The sequence below is a fragment of the Scomber scombrus genome, chromosome 22, assembly GCF_963691925.1.
Source record: "Scomber scombrus chromosome 22, fScoSco1.1, whole genome shotgun sequence".
NCBI classification, from domain to species: Eukaryota; Metazoa; Chordata; class Actinopteri; order Scombriformes; family Scombridae; genus Scomber; species Scomber scombrus.
The window spans coordinates 24,492,324-24,508,560 of record NC_084991.1 but is presented as its reverse complement, the minus strand read 5'-3'; the positions used below and the strand labels follow the sequence as shown (position 1 = coordinate 24,508,560).

The 16,237-nt window shown below is 46.8% G+C and overlaps 1 protein-coding gene across 1 annotated transcript; it reads left to right on the top strand.

The window, feature by feature from the left end:
• The first annotated feature begins 30 nt into the window (after window positions 1-30).
• Window positions 31-9,957, top strand: lta4h (leukotriene A4 hydrolase). The gene is made up of 19 exons (XM_062443964.1): window positions 31-267; window positions 2,528-2,658; window positions 2,736-2,856; window positions 3,427-3,495; window positions 4,966-5,070; window positions 5,144-5,196; window positions 5,280-5,352; window positions 5,461-5,601; window positions 6,392-6,415; window positions 6,501-6,571; window positions 6,674-6,785; window positions 6,865-7,009; window positions 7,094-7,197; window positions 7,931-8,001; window positions 8,112-8,166; window positions 8,265-8,360; window positions 8,704-8,786; window positions 8,857-8,961; window positions 9,137-9,957. The coding sequence occupies exons 1-19, from the start codon at window positions 118-120 to the stop codon at window positions 9,273-9,275; spliced, it is 1,848 nt and encodes a 615-aa protein (XP_062299948.1). The 5' UTR covers window positions 31-117; the 3' UTR covers window positions 9,276-9,957.
• Window positions 9,958-16,237: the final 6,280 nt, after the last annotated feature.

The window sequence follows — 16,237 nt, the reverse complement described above, 5'->3', positions numbered from 1 at the left end:
GTGAGTGTTTTATTGTGAAAGTCCCGGTAGCGGACGTGTTAGCAGCGTGTTCCGGTATATAACCGGGCTGCGGAGCGTCGGTGAGTCAGTGTGTCGGTGCTTAACGGAACCATCAACATGTCTGCAGACCCGTGCTCCTTCTCCTCGTTCACCAAGTGTGTCACGAGACACCTCAACCTCTACCTGCGCGTGGACTTCGAGAGGCGCGTGCTGACTGGGCGCGTGGCGCTGACGGTGGAAGCTCTCGAGGACCGGTTCACTTCTCTGGTAACGTTACCGGGAACCGGGGCTGCTAGCCTGCAGCTACCGGACGGAAGCTCCGTTAAAACCTGTCAGTGTGACGTCATTAAAAAATCCGAGAAGTTCGGTTTATTATATTTATTATTATTATAAATTATATTTATTATTATTATATTTATTATTATTATTTTAAATTATTACATTATTATTATTAGTTATTATTATTATTATTATATTAGTTATTATTATTATTATTATTATATTTGTTATTATTATATTAGTTATTATTATATTTGTTATTATTATTATTATATTAGTTATTATTATTTGTTATTATTTATATTATTATATTTATCATTATTATATATTATTGTTACTTCAGGTTAATCAGGAACTTTTAATGTCACATTAAATAAAAATTAAGGTCATCAGATTTATGATCGTTGGACTTTAACTTTAACTGTCAGCAGCTGAGATAAGATTATATGATGTCATGTTATATAATATAAATATATTACATTATGTCATATTATATTATTATATTATATTATTATTATATTATATTATTATTATATTATATTATTATATTTTTATATTATATTATTATATTATTATTATATTATATTATTATTATATTATATTATTATTATTATATTATTATATTATATTATTATATTTTTATATTTTTATATTATTATATTATTATTATATATTAGTGTGTGTGTGTGTGTGTTATAGTGTGTGTGTGTGTGTTATAGTGTGTGTGTGTGTGTGTGTGTGTTATAGTGTGTGTGTGTGTGTTATAGTGTGTGTGTGTGTGTGTGTGTTATAGTGTGTATGTTATAGTGTGTGTGTGTGTGTGTTATAGTGTGTATGTTATAGTGTGTGTGTGTGTGTGTGTTATAGTGTGTGTGTGTGTGTTATAGTGTGTGTGTGTGTTAGTGTGTGTGTGTTATAGTGTGTGTGTGTGTGTGTGTGTGTGTTATAGTGTGTGTGTGTGTTATAGTGTGTGTTATAGTGTGTGTGTGTGTGTTATAGTGTGTGTGTGTGTGTGTGTGTTATAGTGTGTGTGTGTTATAGTGTGTGTGTGTGTGTGTGTTATAGTGTGTGTGTGTGTGTGTGTGTGTTATAGTGTGTGTGTGTTATAGTGTGTGTGTGTGTGTGTGTGTGTGTTATAGTGTGTGTGTGTGTTATAGTGTGTGTGTGTGTGTTATAGTGTGTGTGTGTGTGTGTTATAGTGTGTGTGTGTGTGTGTTATAGTGTGTGTGTGTTATAGTGTGTGTGTGTGTTATAGTGTGTGTGTTATAGTGTGTGTGTGTGTTATAGTGTGTGTGTGTGTGTGTGTGTTATAGTGTGTGTGTGTGTTATAGTGTGTGTGTGTTATAGTGTGTGTGTGTGTGTGTGTTATAGTGTGTGTTATAGTGTGTGTGTGTGTTATAGTGTGTGTGTGTGTGTGTGTGTGTTATAGTGTGTGTGTGTGTTATAGTGTGTGTGTGTGTGTGTTATAGTGTGTGTGTGTGTTATAGTGTGTGTGTGTGTGTGTGTGTGTGTGTGTTATAGTGTGTGTGTGTTATAGTGTGTGTGTTATAGTGTGTGTGTGTGTTATAGTGTGTGTGTGTGTTATAGTGTGTGTGTGTGTGTGTTATAGTGTGTGTGTTATAGTGTGTGTGTGTGTGTGTTATAGTGTGTGTGTGTGTGTGTGTGTGTTATAGTGTGTGTGTGTGTGTGTGTTATAGTGTGTGTGTGTGTGTGTGTGTTATAGTGTGTATGTTATAGTGTGTGTGTGTGTGTGTTATAGTGTGTATGTTATAGTGTGTGTGTGTGTGTTATAGTGTGTGTGTGTGTGTTATAGTGTGTGTGTGTGTGTGTGTGTGTTAGTGTGTGTGTGTTATAGTGTGTGTGTTATAGTGTGTGTGTGTGTGTGTTATAGTGTGTGTGTGTGTGTGTTATAGTGTGTGTGTGTGTTATAGTGTGTGTTATAGTGTGTGTGTGTGTTATAGTGTGTGTGTTATAGTGTGTGTGTGTGTGTGTTATAGTGTGTGTGTGTGTGTTATAGTGTGTGTGTGTGTGTGTGTGTGTGTTATAGTGTGTGTGTGTGTGTTATAGTGTGTATGTTATAGTGTGTGTGTGTGTGTGTTATAGTGTGTATGTTATAGTGTGTGTGTGTGTGTGTTATTGTGTGTGTGTGTGTGTTATAGTGTGTGTGTGTGTTATAGTGTGTGTGTGTGTTAGTTATAGTGTGTGTGTGTGGTCGGAGGTCAGAGGTCACAGTGTGTTGTACCTGCAGGTTTTGGACACGAGGGATTTGAAGATCGTCTCCGTGACGACCAACGGGCAGGCGGCGAAGTTTACGATGGGCCCTAAACACAGCTTCAAAGGGACTCCGCTGGAGATCACGCTGCCCTTTGACCTCTCCAGGTGAGCTCACCTGTCTCACGTCTTTCTTCTTCTACTCCTGTAAAACACCCACTGATCAATGTGTGTGGACCAATCAGAGGCCAGCATGTGATCGTGGAGGTGACCTATGAGACGTCTCCGGTTGCCACGGCGCTGCAGTGGCTCTCACCTGAGCAGACGGCCGGCAAGAAGAAGCCTTACCTGTTCAGCCAATGCCAGGTAAGCTGCTCCTCCTGCTGCTGCTCCTCCTCCTCCTCCTCCTGCTGCTCCTCCTCCTCCTCCTCCTCCTCCTGCTGCCACTCCTCCTCCTCCTGCTGCTGCTCCTCCTCCTCCTCCCCCCTCCTGCTGCTGCTGCTCCTCCTCCTGCTGCAGCTGCTCCTGCTGCAGCTGCTCCTCCTGCTGCTGCTCCTCCTCCTCCCCCTGCTGCTGCTCCTCCTCCTGCTGCTGCTCCTCCTGCTGCTGCTCCTCCTCCTCCTCCTCCTGCTGCTCCTCCTCCTCCTCCTGCTCCTCCTCCTCCTGCTGCTCCTCCTCCTCCTGCTGCTGCTCCTCCTCCTCATGTTGCTCCTCCTCCTGCTGCTCCTCCTCCTCCTCCTGCTGCTCCTCCTGCTCCTCCTCCTCCTCCTCCTGCTCCTCCTCCTCCTGCTGCTCCTCCTCCTCCTGCTGCTGCTCCTCCTCCTCATGTTGCTCCTCCTCCTGCTGCTCCTCCTCCTCCTGCTCCTCCTCCTCCTCCTCATTAACACACCTGAACCATCACCTGTCAGTTTGCTCAGTAGATGTTTTGTGTGTCAGGCTCATCACTGCAGGAGTATGATTCCCTGTCAGGACAGTCCGTCAGTGAAGATCTCCTACTACGCTCAGGTAACACACACACACACACACACACACACACACACACACACACACACACACACACACACACACACACACACAGTTACACACACACACACACACACAGTAACACACACACACACACACACAGTAACACACACACACACACAGTAACACACACACACACACACACAGTAACACACACACACACACACAGTAACACACACACACACACACAGTAACACACACACACACACACACAGTAACACACACACACACAGTAACACACACACACACACAGTAACACACACACACACAGTAACACACACACACACAGTAACACACACACACACACACAGTAACACACACACACACACAGTAACACACACACACACACACAGTAACACACACACACACACAGTAACACACACACACACACACACACAGTAACACACACACACACACACACAGTAACACACACACACACACAGTAACACACACACACACACAGTAACACACACACACACAGTAACACACACACACACACACACACAGTAACACACACACACACAGTAACACACACACACACACACAGAATGTCTTAAAGCGGCGATGAAATAATAGAAAATAATAAAACTTCAGCGAGGCAGAAAATATCCTGTGCAGGTGTGTAATGTGTGTTACCTGTGCAGGTGTGTAATGTGTGTTACCTGTGCAGGTGTGTAATGTGTGTTACCTGTGCAGGTGTGTAATGTGTGTTACCTGTGCAGGTGTGTAATGTGTGTTACCTGTGCAGGTGTGTAATGTGTGTGTTACCTGTGCAGGTGTGTAATGTGTGTGTTACCTGTGCAGGTGTGTAATGTGTGTTACCTGTGCAGGTGTGTAATGTGTGTTACCTGTGCAGGTGTGTAATGTGTGTTACCTGTGCAGGTGTGTAATGTGTGTTACCTGTGCAGGTGTGTAATGTGTGTTACCTGTGCAGGTGTGTAATGTGTGTGTTACCTGTGCAGGTGTGTAATGTGTGCGTTACCTGTGCAGGTGTGTAATGTGTGCGTTACCTGTGCAGGTGTGTAATGTGTGTTACCTGTGCAGGTGTGTAATGTGTGTTACCTGTGCAGGTGTGTAATGTGTGTTACCTGTGCAGGTGTGTAATGTGTGCGTTACCTGTGCAGGTGTGTAATGTGTGCGTTACCTGTGCAGGTGTGTAATGTGTGCGTTACCTGTGCAGGTGTGTAATGTGTGTTACCTGTGCAGGTGTGTAATGTGTGTTACCTGTGCAGGTGTGTAATGTGTGTGTTACCTGTGCAGGTGTGTAATGTGTGTTACCTGTGCAGGTGTGTAATGTGTGTGTTACCTGTGCAGGTGTGTAATGTGTGCGTTACCTGTGCAGGTGTGTAATGTGTGTGTTACCTGTGCAGGTGTGTAATGTGTGCGTTACCTGTGCAGGTGTGTAATGTGTGTGTTACCTGTGCAGGTGTGTAATGTGTGTTACCTGTGCAGGTGTCTGTCCCTAATGACCTGGTGGCGGTGATGAGTGCGGTGCGTGACGGGCAGCACCAGGACCCTCAGGACGGGTCTCGGGTCGTTTACCGCTTCAGGCAACCGGTCAGTTTTTCTTCTTCTACTGTTTTTTTACCTGCTGCCAGGTGATCTCAGCTGACCTCTGACCTGTCCTCAGGTGGCCATGCCTTCCTACCTGATAGCCATCGTGGTGGGAGCTCTGGAGAGCAGGTACAGTGTCACTCACCTGTCTGCTGATGTCATCATGTCACCTGCAGCAGGTAACCATGTTCTGTGCTCTGATTGGTCGACAGGGAGATCGGGCCGAGGTCCAGGGTCTGGTCTGAGAAGGAGTTCGTGGATAAAGCGGCGTTTGAGTTCTCAGAGGTGAGTCACACTGAACCGGACAGGTGAGCTCACCTGTGTGACGCAGACACAGTACAGGTGTGTTACTTCCTGTGTATAACTTCCTGTGTGTTACTTCCTGTGTGACAGACGGAGACCATGCTGAAGACGGCTGAGGAGCTGGCGGGTCCGTACGTCTGGGGTCAGTACGACATCCTGGTTCTGCCTCCATCTTTCCCCTACGGAGGGATGGAGAACCCCTGTCTGACATTCGCCACGCCCACACTGCTGGTACACACACACACACACACATACACTGCTGGTACACACACACACACACATACACTGCTGGTACACACACACACACACATACACTGCTGGTACACACACACACACACACATACACTGCTGGTACACACACACACACACATACACTGCTGGTACACACACACACACACACACACATACACTGCTGGTACACACACACACACACATACACTGCTGGTACACACACACACACACACACACACATTGCTGGTACACACACACACACACACACACATACATACACACTTCTGGTACACACACACACATACATACACATACACTGCTGGTACACACACACATACACATACACTGCTGGTACACACACACACACACTTCTGGTACACACACACATACATACACACTTCTGGTACACACACACACACACATACATACACATACACTGCTGGTACACACACACACACACATACACTGCTGGTACACACACACACACACATACACTGCTGGTACACACACACACACATACACTGCTGGTACACACACACACACACACATACATACACACTTCTGGTACACACACACATACATACACATACACTGCTGGCACACACACATACACTGCTGGTACACACACATACACATACACTGCTGGTACACACACACACATACACACTGCTGGTACACACACACACATACATACACATACACTGCTGGTACACACACATACATATACACACACACACATACAGGAAATCAGTCACATGACCTCTGATCAGCTGTTTCCTGTCTGTTTCAGGCTGGAGACCGGTCTCTGTCCAACGTGAGTCACATGATCGATTCTATCAGCTGTTGTCATGGAAACGTGTTGATGTGTTCAGACGTGTTGATGTGTGTTCCTTCATCAGGTGATCGCTCACGAGATCTCTCACAGCTGGACGGGGAACCTGGTCACCAACAAGACCTGGGAGCACTTCTGGTGAGTAACACCTGTCCACACCTGTTCACACCTTCAACACCTGTTCACACCTGTTCACACCTGTACATACCTGTGTGTGTGTGTGTGTGTGTGCGTGTGCAGGTTGAACGAGGGCCACACCGTGTACCTGGAGAGGATGATCGGCAGGCGTCTGGAGAGCGAGCAGTTCAGACAGTTCAAGGCCATCGGCGGCTGGAAGGACCTGCAGGACTCGGTACGGTGATGTCAGTCACACGTTGAGAAGCTCTGATTGGTTGTTTCGTCTCACCTGTCCTCGTCTCACCTGTCCTCAGGTGAACACGTTTGGAGCCAACAACCCTCTGACGAACCTGGTCCCCAGTCTGCAGGACGTGGACCCCGATGACGCCTTCTCCTCGGTCCCCTATGAGAAGGGCTTCGCTCTGCTCTACCACCTAGAGGAGCTGCTGGGGGGGCCAGGTAACACACCTGAGCTCACCTGTGTGCATCATCATGGAGGACGTTAACGTGTCATTTACCTGTCTACCTGTCTGTCTCCTGCAGAGGTCTTCATGGGATTCGTCAAGTCCTACATCCAGATGTTCGCCTACAGCAGCGTCACCACAGACCAGTGGAAGGAATACCTGTTCAGCTACTTTAAAGACAAGGTGAGACGCACCTGGACAGACTCGGGTCAGACGCACCTGGACAGACTCGGGTGAGACGCACCTGGACAGACTCGGGTCAGACGCACCTGGACAGACTCGGGTCAGACGCACCTGGACAGACTCGGGTGAGACGCACCTGGACAGACTCGGGTCAGACGCACCTGGACAGACTCGGGTCAGACGCACCTGGACAGACTCGGGTCAGACGCACCTGGACAGACTCGGGTGAGACGCACCTGGACAGACTCGGGTCAGACGCACCTGGACAGACTTGGGTCAGACGCACCTGGACAGACTCGGGTGAGACGCACCTGGACAGACTCGGGTCAGACGCACCTGGACAGACTCGGGTGAGACGCACCTGGACAGACTCGGGTCAGACGCACCTGGACAGACTCGGGTGAGACGCACCTGGACAGACTCGGGTCAGACGCACCTGGACAGACTCGGGTGAGACGCACCTGGACAGACTCGGGTGAGACGCACCTGGACAGACTCGGGTCAGACGCACCTGGACAGACTCGGGTGAGACGCACCTGGACAGACTCGGGTGAGACGCACCTGGACAGACTCGGGTGGGACGCACCTGGACAGACTCGGGTGAGACGCACCTGGACAGACTCGGGTCAGACGCACCTGGACAGACTCGGGTCAGACGCACCTGGACAGGGACTAAGAGGTTGTTAAAATGGAGCCAGCTGATTGGTTGTAACTGATCCGGTTTGTGTCTCAGGTGGAGATCCTGAACCAGGTGGACTGGACCGGCTGGATGTCGACTCCTGGGATGCCTCCCGTCAAACCTCAGTGAGTCCACATCAGGTACCAGTCCTGGTCTCACACCGGACCAGGACCCCCATCAGGTAGCAGTCCTGGTCTCACACCGGACCAGTTCTGACCCCTGTGTTGTGTTCCAGGTACGACACGACGATGGCCGACGCCTGCATCGCGCTGAGTCACAGGTGGACCAAGGTAAGACCAGGACCACCTGGAAGTGGACCCGTCACACTGACCTCAGACCGGTTCACAGACCAGAACCATGTTAACCTGGATCCTCTGTCCTCCCTCAGGCCAAAGACCAGGATCTGAGCAGCTTCAAGGGCTCTGATGTGAAGACGCTGTCCTCCCACCAGCTCATCGAGTTCCTGTCCCTCCTGCTGCAAGAGGTAAGACCACAGTCCACCACAGTCCTCCACAGTCCACCACAGTCCACCACAGTCCTCCACAGTCCACCACTGTCCTCCACAGTCCACCTCAGTCCTCCACAGTCCACCACAGTCCACCACAATCCTCCACAGTCCTCCACAGTCCTCCACAGTCCACCACAGTCCACCACAGTCCACCACAGTCCTCCACAGTCCACCTAAGTCCACCACAGTCCTCCACAGTCCACCACAGTCCACCTCAGTCCTCCACAGTCCACCACAGTCCACCTCAGTCCACCTCAGTCCTCCACAGTCCACCACAGTCCACCTCAGTCCAATTCAGTAACAGCTAGTTCTCCTGCAGGACCCGCTCCCTCTGACTCATGTGAAGCGGATGCAGGAAGTCTACGATCTGAACTCCTGCATGAACTCTGAGATCCGTTTCAGGTAAGAGTTGTGCATTAGGCCCCGCCCCCTCCCGTCAGGCCTCCTGTGATTGGCTGCTGTCTCTGTGCAGGTGGCTGCGGCTGTGTGTGCGGTCCAGATGGGAGGATAAGGTTGCCATGGCGCTGAAGATGGCAACGGAACAGGGCCGGATGAAGTTCACCAGACCGCTGTTCAGGTACCCAAGGGTCAGGGGTCAGGGCTTCTGTTAAAGATCCGGTTGATTATTGATTATTGATTATTGATTGATGATTATTATTGATTATTGATTGATGATTGATTACTGATTACAGGTTGAATCAGACTCTGATACCTAAAGACGACTTAATGATCCAGTTTTATGTTTTTTTCAGAGAGGTTTATAACTTTGAAAAGTACCGAGAGGAAGCGCTCCGAGTGTTTCTGGCCCACCGAGCAGAGATGCACCCGGTCACTGCTGGACTCACGGCCAAAGACCTGAAGGTGGACTCCACTCAGACCCCCAGTCTGTAGACCAGGACGCAGAAACCAGTCTGATACCAGTCTGATACCAGTCTGATACCAGTCTGGAACCAGTCTGATACCAGTCTGGAACCAGTCTGATACCAGTCTGATACCAGTCTGATACCAGTCTGATACCAGTCTGGAACCAGTCTGATACCAGTCTGGAACCAGTCTGATACCAGTCTGATACCAGTCTGGAACCAGTCTGATACCAGTCTGGAACCAGTCTGGAACCAGTCTGATACCAGTCTGATACCAGTCTGGAACCAGTCTGGAACCAGTCTGATACCAGTCTGGAACCAGTCTGATACCAGTCTGGAACCAGTCTGGAACCAGTCTGATACCAGTCTGATACCAGTCTGATACCAGTCTGGAACCAGTCTGATACCAGTCTGGAACCAGTCTGATACCAGTCTGGAACCAGTCTGATACCAGTCTGATACCAGTCTGGAACCAGTCTGATACCAGTCTGATACCAGTCTGGAACCAGTCTGATACCAGTCTGGAACCAGTCTGATACCAGTCTGATACCAGTCTGGAACCAGTCTGATACCAGTCTGGAACCAGTCTGATACCAGTCTGGAACCAGTCTGATACCAGTCTGGAACCAGTCTGAACAGCTGAATGAATCAAAGCAGTTTCAGAACAACGATGATTTTATAAAGAAATAAAAAGTGTTTGAAGTAACAAACGTGTGTTAAATGTTTCTTCAGAGTGAAATAAACGAGTTTCTCAGTTTGCAGAAGTTCTGCTGCAATAATAACCGAGCAGCACGAAGCAGCATGAAGTAACAGGAAGTAGCAGGAAGTAACAGGAAGTAGCAGGAAGAGACACACAGGAAACTTTCTGATGTTGTGAAACAGAAACAAGACGCTCAGGTGAAAGTTGTCATGAACTCAAAGTTCAGACAAACCAAGGAGCAGAACCAAGGAGCAGAACCAAGGAGCAGAACCTTTAAGTTAAACAAAACCAAACTAATGTATTAAAGTAACTTATTTACATAAATGAATCAAAACTGCTGAATCTGTAGAATCAGGCGTCTGGAAGAGAAAAGGTTCTGCTGCTGGTAGAGAGACTGATCAGTGGCCCGGCCCAGCTGAACCGCTTCAGCCTGACAGCCTCTGATCTGCTTCGGTACCAACCAGGCAGAGCAATAGCAGAAACAGTCATCACACAGGCCCCCCCCCCCCCTTCTCACAAACCAACCGGCTCTTTAAACTGTAAGAAGCACTAAAAGGTAAACGGGCCAGCTCATTAAACATCTCAGGGCTCTGCAGTCTGGTACCGGAGGAGCGTTCAGGGAAACCGAGTGAGGACAACACTGAGGCAGAAGTGAAAACCTTATTAGTAAGTAATTTAAGGTATATGGCTGTAAGAACAGAGCCCACCTCATCAACCACTGATTCGGGTTCTGCAAAGACTGCAGAAATGTTAGAGGACTGTGATCGGTGTAGACCGTAACCATGACTACCGGTGTTCACACCTCAAAATGCTGGAGAGCCCAAATTAAAGCAAAGGCCTCTTTTTCAAACACTGAGTAATTTCTTTGGTAAGAATGAAATTTCCTTGAGAAAAAACTGACTGGCCTGTCGACTCCTGATCTGTCCTGTACGTTACTAGCATCCACATGGAGCCGCCCCAACGTTACTAGCATCCACATGGAGCCGCCCCAACGTTACTAGCATCCACATGGAGCCGCCCCAACGTTACTAGCATCCACATGGAGCCGCCCCAACGTTACTAGCATCCACATGGAGCCGCCCCAACGTTACTAGCATCCACATGGAGCCGCCCCAACGTTACTAGCATCCACATGGAGCCGCCCCAACGTTACTAGCATCCACATGGAGCCGCCCCAACGTTACTAGCATCCACATGGAGCCGCCCCAACGTTACTAGCATCAACCTGCAGCCGCCCCAACGTTACTAGCATCCACATGGATCTTAAAGGGTTTATCAACCTGCGGGGCAGCTAACACAGGCGAAGCACACCGGAGAGACTTCACTGATTCAAAGGCTGACTGGCACTCGGCAGACTAAGCAGGTCGGTCAACGGAGCTACAATGGTGGAAAAATTCCAATGAACCCACGATAGTAACCTGCCAGGAACCGCATCAGGTCTGTCTTGGTTTGGGGACCGGGAATTAGGGAATTGTTGAATTGCCTCCACTTTGGCCTGAACCGGGCGCACCTCACCCAGACCTTTGCAAATTAACATTTAGCCAGATTAACTGTCAGTTTAGCCCACAGCAGCCTGTCCAATAGTGCACGGATGCGCTGGAGATGACTACATCATCTAAATACACAGCACACCCAACCAAGCCAGAGACCACACCATTCAGCCTCTGAAAGGTTGCAGGAGCGTTGCGTGAACCGAAGGGCTTTACCTTGTATGAGTACAGTCCTGAGGGAGTCATGAAGGCACTTATCTCCTGGGCTCTTGGAGACAATGGGATTTGCCAATAACCTTTCAATAGATCAAACGTTGAACCATAGTTAGCTGCACCAACCTGGTCTACACAATCCTCCATTCGTGAAACATCTGGCTTGGGTACGTTGTTTACCTTCTAAAGTCTGTACACGGTTGAAACATGGAGTCAGGTTTTGTCACAAGAAGGCAAAGTGATGCTCAGCTAGGGTTAGAGGGTTCTGCAATGTTGTTCTCCAACATATACCGTACCTCTCGACCCAGGTGCTCCTGTTTGTCAGAGGAAACACGATAGAAACACTTTAAATGGCTCAGATGTTCTATGAGATCTGAGCACGATGGTGGAAAACAACTCTGGATAATCAGAGCAGTGTCGCACCAAACGGAGATTAGTTCCAACATCAAATTCATATTCACATTTTCTTTGAACTGATCCCTCACTTGCCAGTTTCCTTCCCTCATCATATCGAGCCTATATTGTTTAACCTCAAGTTTATGCATTTCAGTTTTATGCCTCAACACCTCCAGTTCAAATGGCCTGTCATGCTCACATTGTAACAATAGAAGCTCCAACACACCATCATCCAGCAACTTACATTTCACCGTCTTTTTATGGTGTCTTTCAGCTTTTTATCAGGAATCTTAATTTTAAGGTTTTCCGTAGTGCACTGCTCCAAAAGCTCCTCAGAAGGAGAAGACACTACAGAGGTCATGTCTCACTTCATCAAAACCCAAAATTAGTCAAAGAACCAAAACCCAGTTACACAATGGTCCAGAAAAAACTAATTTAAATAGCCACAAACAAGGAAGTCAAAAACCCAACAAAACTATCTAACTCGTCCTCAGGCTGTTACGAGGGTCACCTGCTGCAGCCGGCACCAGAACCCCACGGACCTGAACCAGAGCATATAGCTCTACTCACTTTCACAGCCACAATAAACCCTACAAGTAGAACCTGATAAGCCCACCAGGGGAAAGAGACTCCTTAGAAGGACTACACCAAAAGTCACCCCTTAAAATGACCAAACCTGGACCAAACTAACAGAATCCCATTACCTGAACCAAGGAGCAGAACCAAGGAGCAGAACCAAGGAGCAGAACCTTTAAGTTAAACAAAACCAAACTAATGTATTAAAGTAACTTATTTACATAAATGAATCAAAACTGCTGAATCTGTAGAATCAGGCGTCTGGAAGAGAAAAGGTTCTGCTGCTGGTAGAGAGACTGATCAGTGGCCCGGCCCAGCTGAACCGCTTCAGCCTGACGAGCTCTGATCTGCTTCAGTAATTAACTCCATTATAAAGTAACTAGCTCCGTTATAAAGTAACTAGTTCCATTATAAAGTAACTAGTTCCATTATAAAGTAACTAGCTACATTATAAAGTAACTAGTTCTATTATAAAGTAACTAGTTCCATTATAATGTAACTAGTTCCATTATAAAGTAACTAGTTCCATTATAAAGTAACTAGCTACATTATAAAGTAACTAGCTACATTATAAAGTAACTAGCTACATTATAAAGTAACTAGTTCCGTTATAAAGTAACTAGTTCCATTATAATGTAACTAGTTCCATTATAAAGTAACTAGTTCCGTTATAAAGTAACTAGTTCCATTATAATGTAACTAGTTCCATTATAAAGTAACTAGTTCCGTTATAAAGTAACTAGCTCCATTATAAAGTAACTAGTTCCGTTATAAAGTAACTAGCTACATTATAAAGTAACTAGTTACATTATAAAGTAACTAGCTCCATTATAAAGTAACTAGTTCTATTATAAAGTAACTAGCTCCATTATAAAGTAACTAGTCCCATTATAAAGTAACTAGCTCCATTATAAAGTAACTAGTTACATTATAAAGTAATGTTTCTGTACTAGCCTGTTTTAAGCTAGCTGTCGTGGATGCTGGTTTGAGCAGAGGTCAGAGGTCAGAGGTCAGAGTGTCTCTATGTTGATGAACTGCAGAGGAAATGTAATCTCACTTCTTTCACTACCTGCATATTAGAACCGTCCGTTCCTCACTGTGACTAAAGTACAGACACACATTTACCTTCACAGTTAGTTGATGTTTTCTGTCTCTGACAGCTGATTAGAGACCCTGCTGGAGTGATGTCAGCAGAGTTACGGGTTAGAGACCCTGCTGGAGTGATGTCAGCAGAGTTACGGGCTAGAGACCCTGCTGGAGTGATGTCAGCAGGGTTACGGGTTAGAGACCCTGCTGGAGTGATGTCAGCAGAGTTACGGGTTAGAGACCCTGCTGGAGTGATGTCAGCAGGGTTACGGGCTAGAGACCCTGCTGGAGTGATGTCAGCAGAGTTACGGGTTAGAGACCCTGCTGGAGTGATGTCAGCAGAGTTACGGGTTAGAGACCCTGCTGGAGTGATGTCAGCAGGGTTACGGGCTAGAGACCCTGCTGGAGTGATGTCAGCAGAGTTACGGGTTAGAGACCCTGCTGGAGTGATGTCAGCAGAGTTACGGGTTAGAGACCCTGCTGGAGTGATGTCAGCAGGGTTACGGGCTAGAGACCCTGCTGGAGTGATGTCAGCAGGGTTACGGGCTAGAGACCCTGCTGGAGTGATGTCAGCAGGGTTACGGGCTAGAGACCCTGCTGGAGTGATGTCAGCAGGGTTACGGGCTAGAGACCCTGCTGGAGTGATGTCAGCAGGGTTACGGGTTAGAGACCCTGCTGGAGTGATGTCAGCAGGGTTACGGGTTAGAGACCCTGCTGGAGTGATGTCAGCAGGGTTACGGGTTAGAGACCCTGCTGGAGTGATGTCAGCAGGGTTACGGGCTAGAGACCCTGCTGGAGTGACTCCGTCCTGACGCTCACTGCAGGGATGGATGTGTGTGTGCATGTTTGCTGTGAGCTGCAGTGTGTTTGTTTCATTTGATGTTGTTGTTTTGTCCATTTGTGTTTTTTGTTCTCCACGCTGTGGAAAGTGTTGCTTAGTCTGTTTGCAGAAGTTCTGCTGCAATAATTCACCGAGCAGCACGAAGCAGCACGAAGCAACAGGAAGTAACAGGAAGTAACAGGAAGTAACAGGAAGAGACAAGAGAAACTTTCTGATGTTGTGAAACAGAAACAATTCACACGACTTCAAACTGATTTTTTAGTTGAAACATATAAAATATATAATATGTTATAATATTTGGGTCGTTAACTACAGGGTTAACTACAGGGTTAACTACAGGGTTAGGGTCGTTAACTACAGGGTTAACTACAGGGTTAGGGTGGTTAACTACAGGGTTAGGGTGGTTAACTACAGGGTTAGGGTGGTTAACTACAGGGTTAGGGTGGTTAACTTCAGGGTTAGGGTGGTTAACTACAGGGTTAGGGTGGTTAACTACAGGGTTAGGGTTAGGGTGGTTAACTACAGGGTTAGGGTGGTTAACTTCAGGGTTCCCTTGGTTTAGTTTCCAGATTACGACCCTGACCCGAGTCCTCAACCACTGACCCAACAGCTGTATGAAGCAAAGCAGTTTCTGTGATTGTATAAAGAAATAAAATGTTTGAAGTAACAAACGTGGGGGTGGTTAGGGTAGGGAAACGAGTTTCTCTGCTGCAATAGTTCAGCAGCAACAGGAAGACAGACGGGAACTTTCTGATGTTGTGAAACAGAAACTATTTACACAACTCTCCCGTCTGCATGTCGATGTCGCCTTGTGCAAGACACTTAACCCAAACTGCTCCCGTTGCTATGCCAACGGTGTATGAACCCAAACTGCTCCCGTTGCTATGCCAACGTTGTATGAAGGGTTAGCTTCCCTGTGATGAGCAGGTTGGTGCTGTGTGGGAGCTCAGTGTGTGAATGAGATGTAATTTAAAACTCTATTTTAGTACATTTATAAGTTCAGATGTAGAATATTTAATAAAGTCTGATCAGATATAAATAAATCTGTTTGTAGAAATGAGAAACACGAACATCAGGAGTCAGCTGTTTATTTGGTCACATGACTCGTTAACAGACAGTTTAACATTAAAGCACTTTGGTGAAAACAGCTGATGGCGTTGGCAAGGCGATCAATAAACGATCAATATGTCTAAACTACTCTGATTAAGGATCAATACTCACAGAAGTCTGATGGTTCAAATATTTTGGCTTCATTAAAAGTTTGTGACAATTTTTTAAAAATCAGTTTGGATCAATATTTTTAATTATTGATCAAATTAAAGCTGCTATATAATCTGCTCTTTATTATTGATCTGCTAAAATCAATAAATCCGTTTTTTACCTGAAGACAGCTGAAGTTAATCTGGTGTTGATTATTGATTATTGATCGGGTCAAAGTTTATTATCCAGCGTTCAGAACATGTTTTCTTTCTATAACTCATCTTATCAGCCAGCTGGGTTAGCTAACCCGCGTTAGCTAACCCAGGTTAGGGTTAGCTAACCCAGGTTAGGGTTAGCTAACCCAGGTTAGGGTTAGCTAACCCAGCTGGCTGAACACAGTGGAGCTAAAGGAGGACCAGCAGTGGGGGGGCAGCGGTGTCTAGAGAAGAGTCGCTGGTTCCATCCCCGGACCGGCTCTGGAGACCAGT

What these genes read in the sequence shown, in the direction of transcription:
- lta4h (XM_062443964.1), top strand. Translation starts at nt 118, where the DNA reads ATGTCTGCAGACCCGTGCTCCTTCTCCTCGTTCACCAAGTGTGTCACG. An exon ending in TGAGTCACAGGTGGACCAAG is followed by an intron (nt 8,167 to 8,264) that starts GTAAGACCAGGA and finishes GTCCTCCCTCAG; the next exon opens with GCCAAAGACCAGGATCTGAG. An exon ending in TTCACCAGACCGCTGTTCAG is followed by an intron (nt 8,962 to 9,136) that starts GTACCCAAGGGT and finishes TGTTTTTTTCAG; the next exon opens with AGAGGTTTATAACTTTGAAA.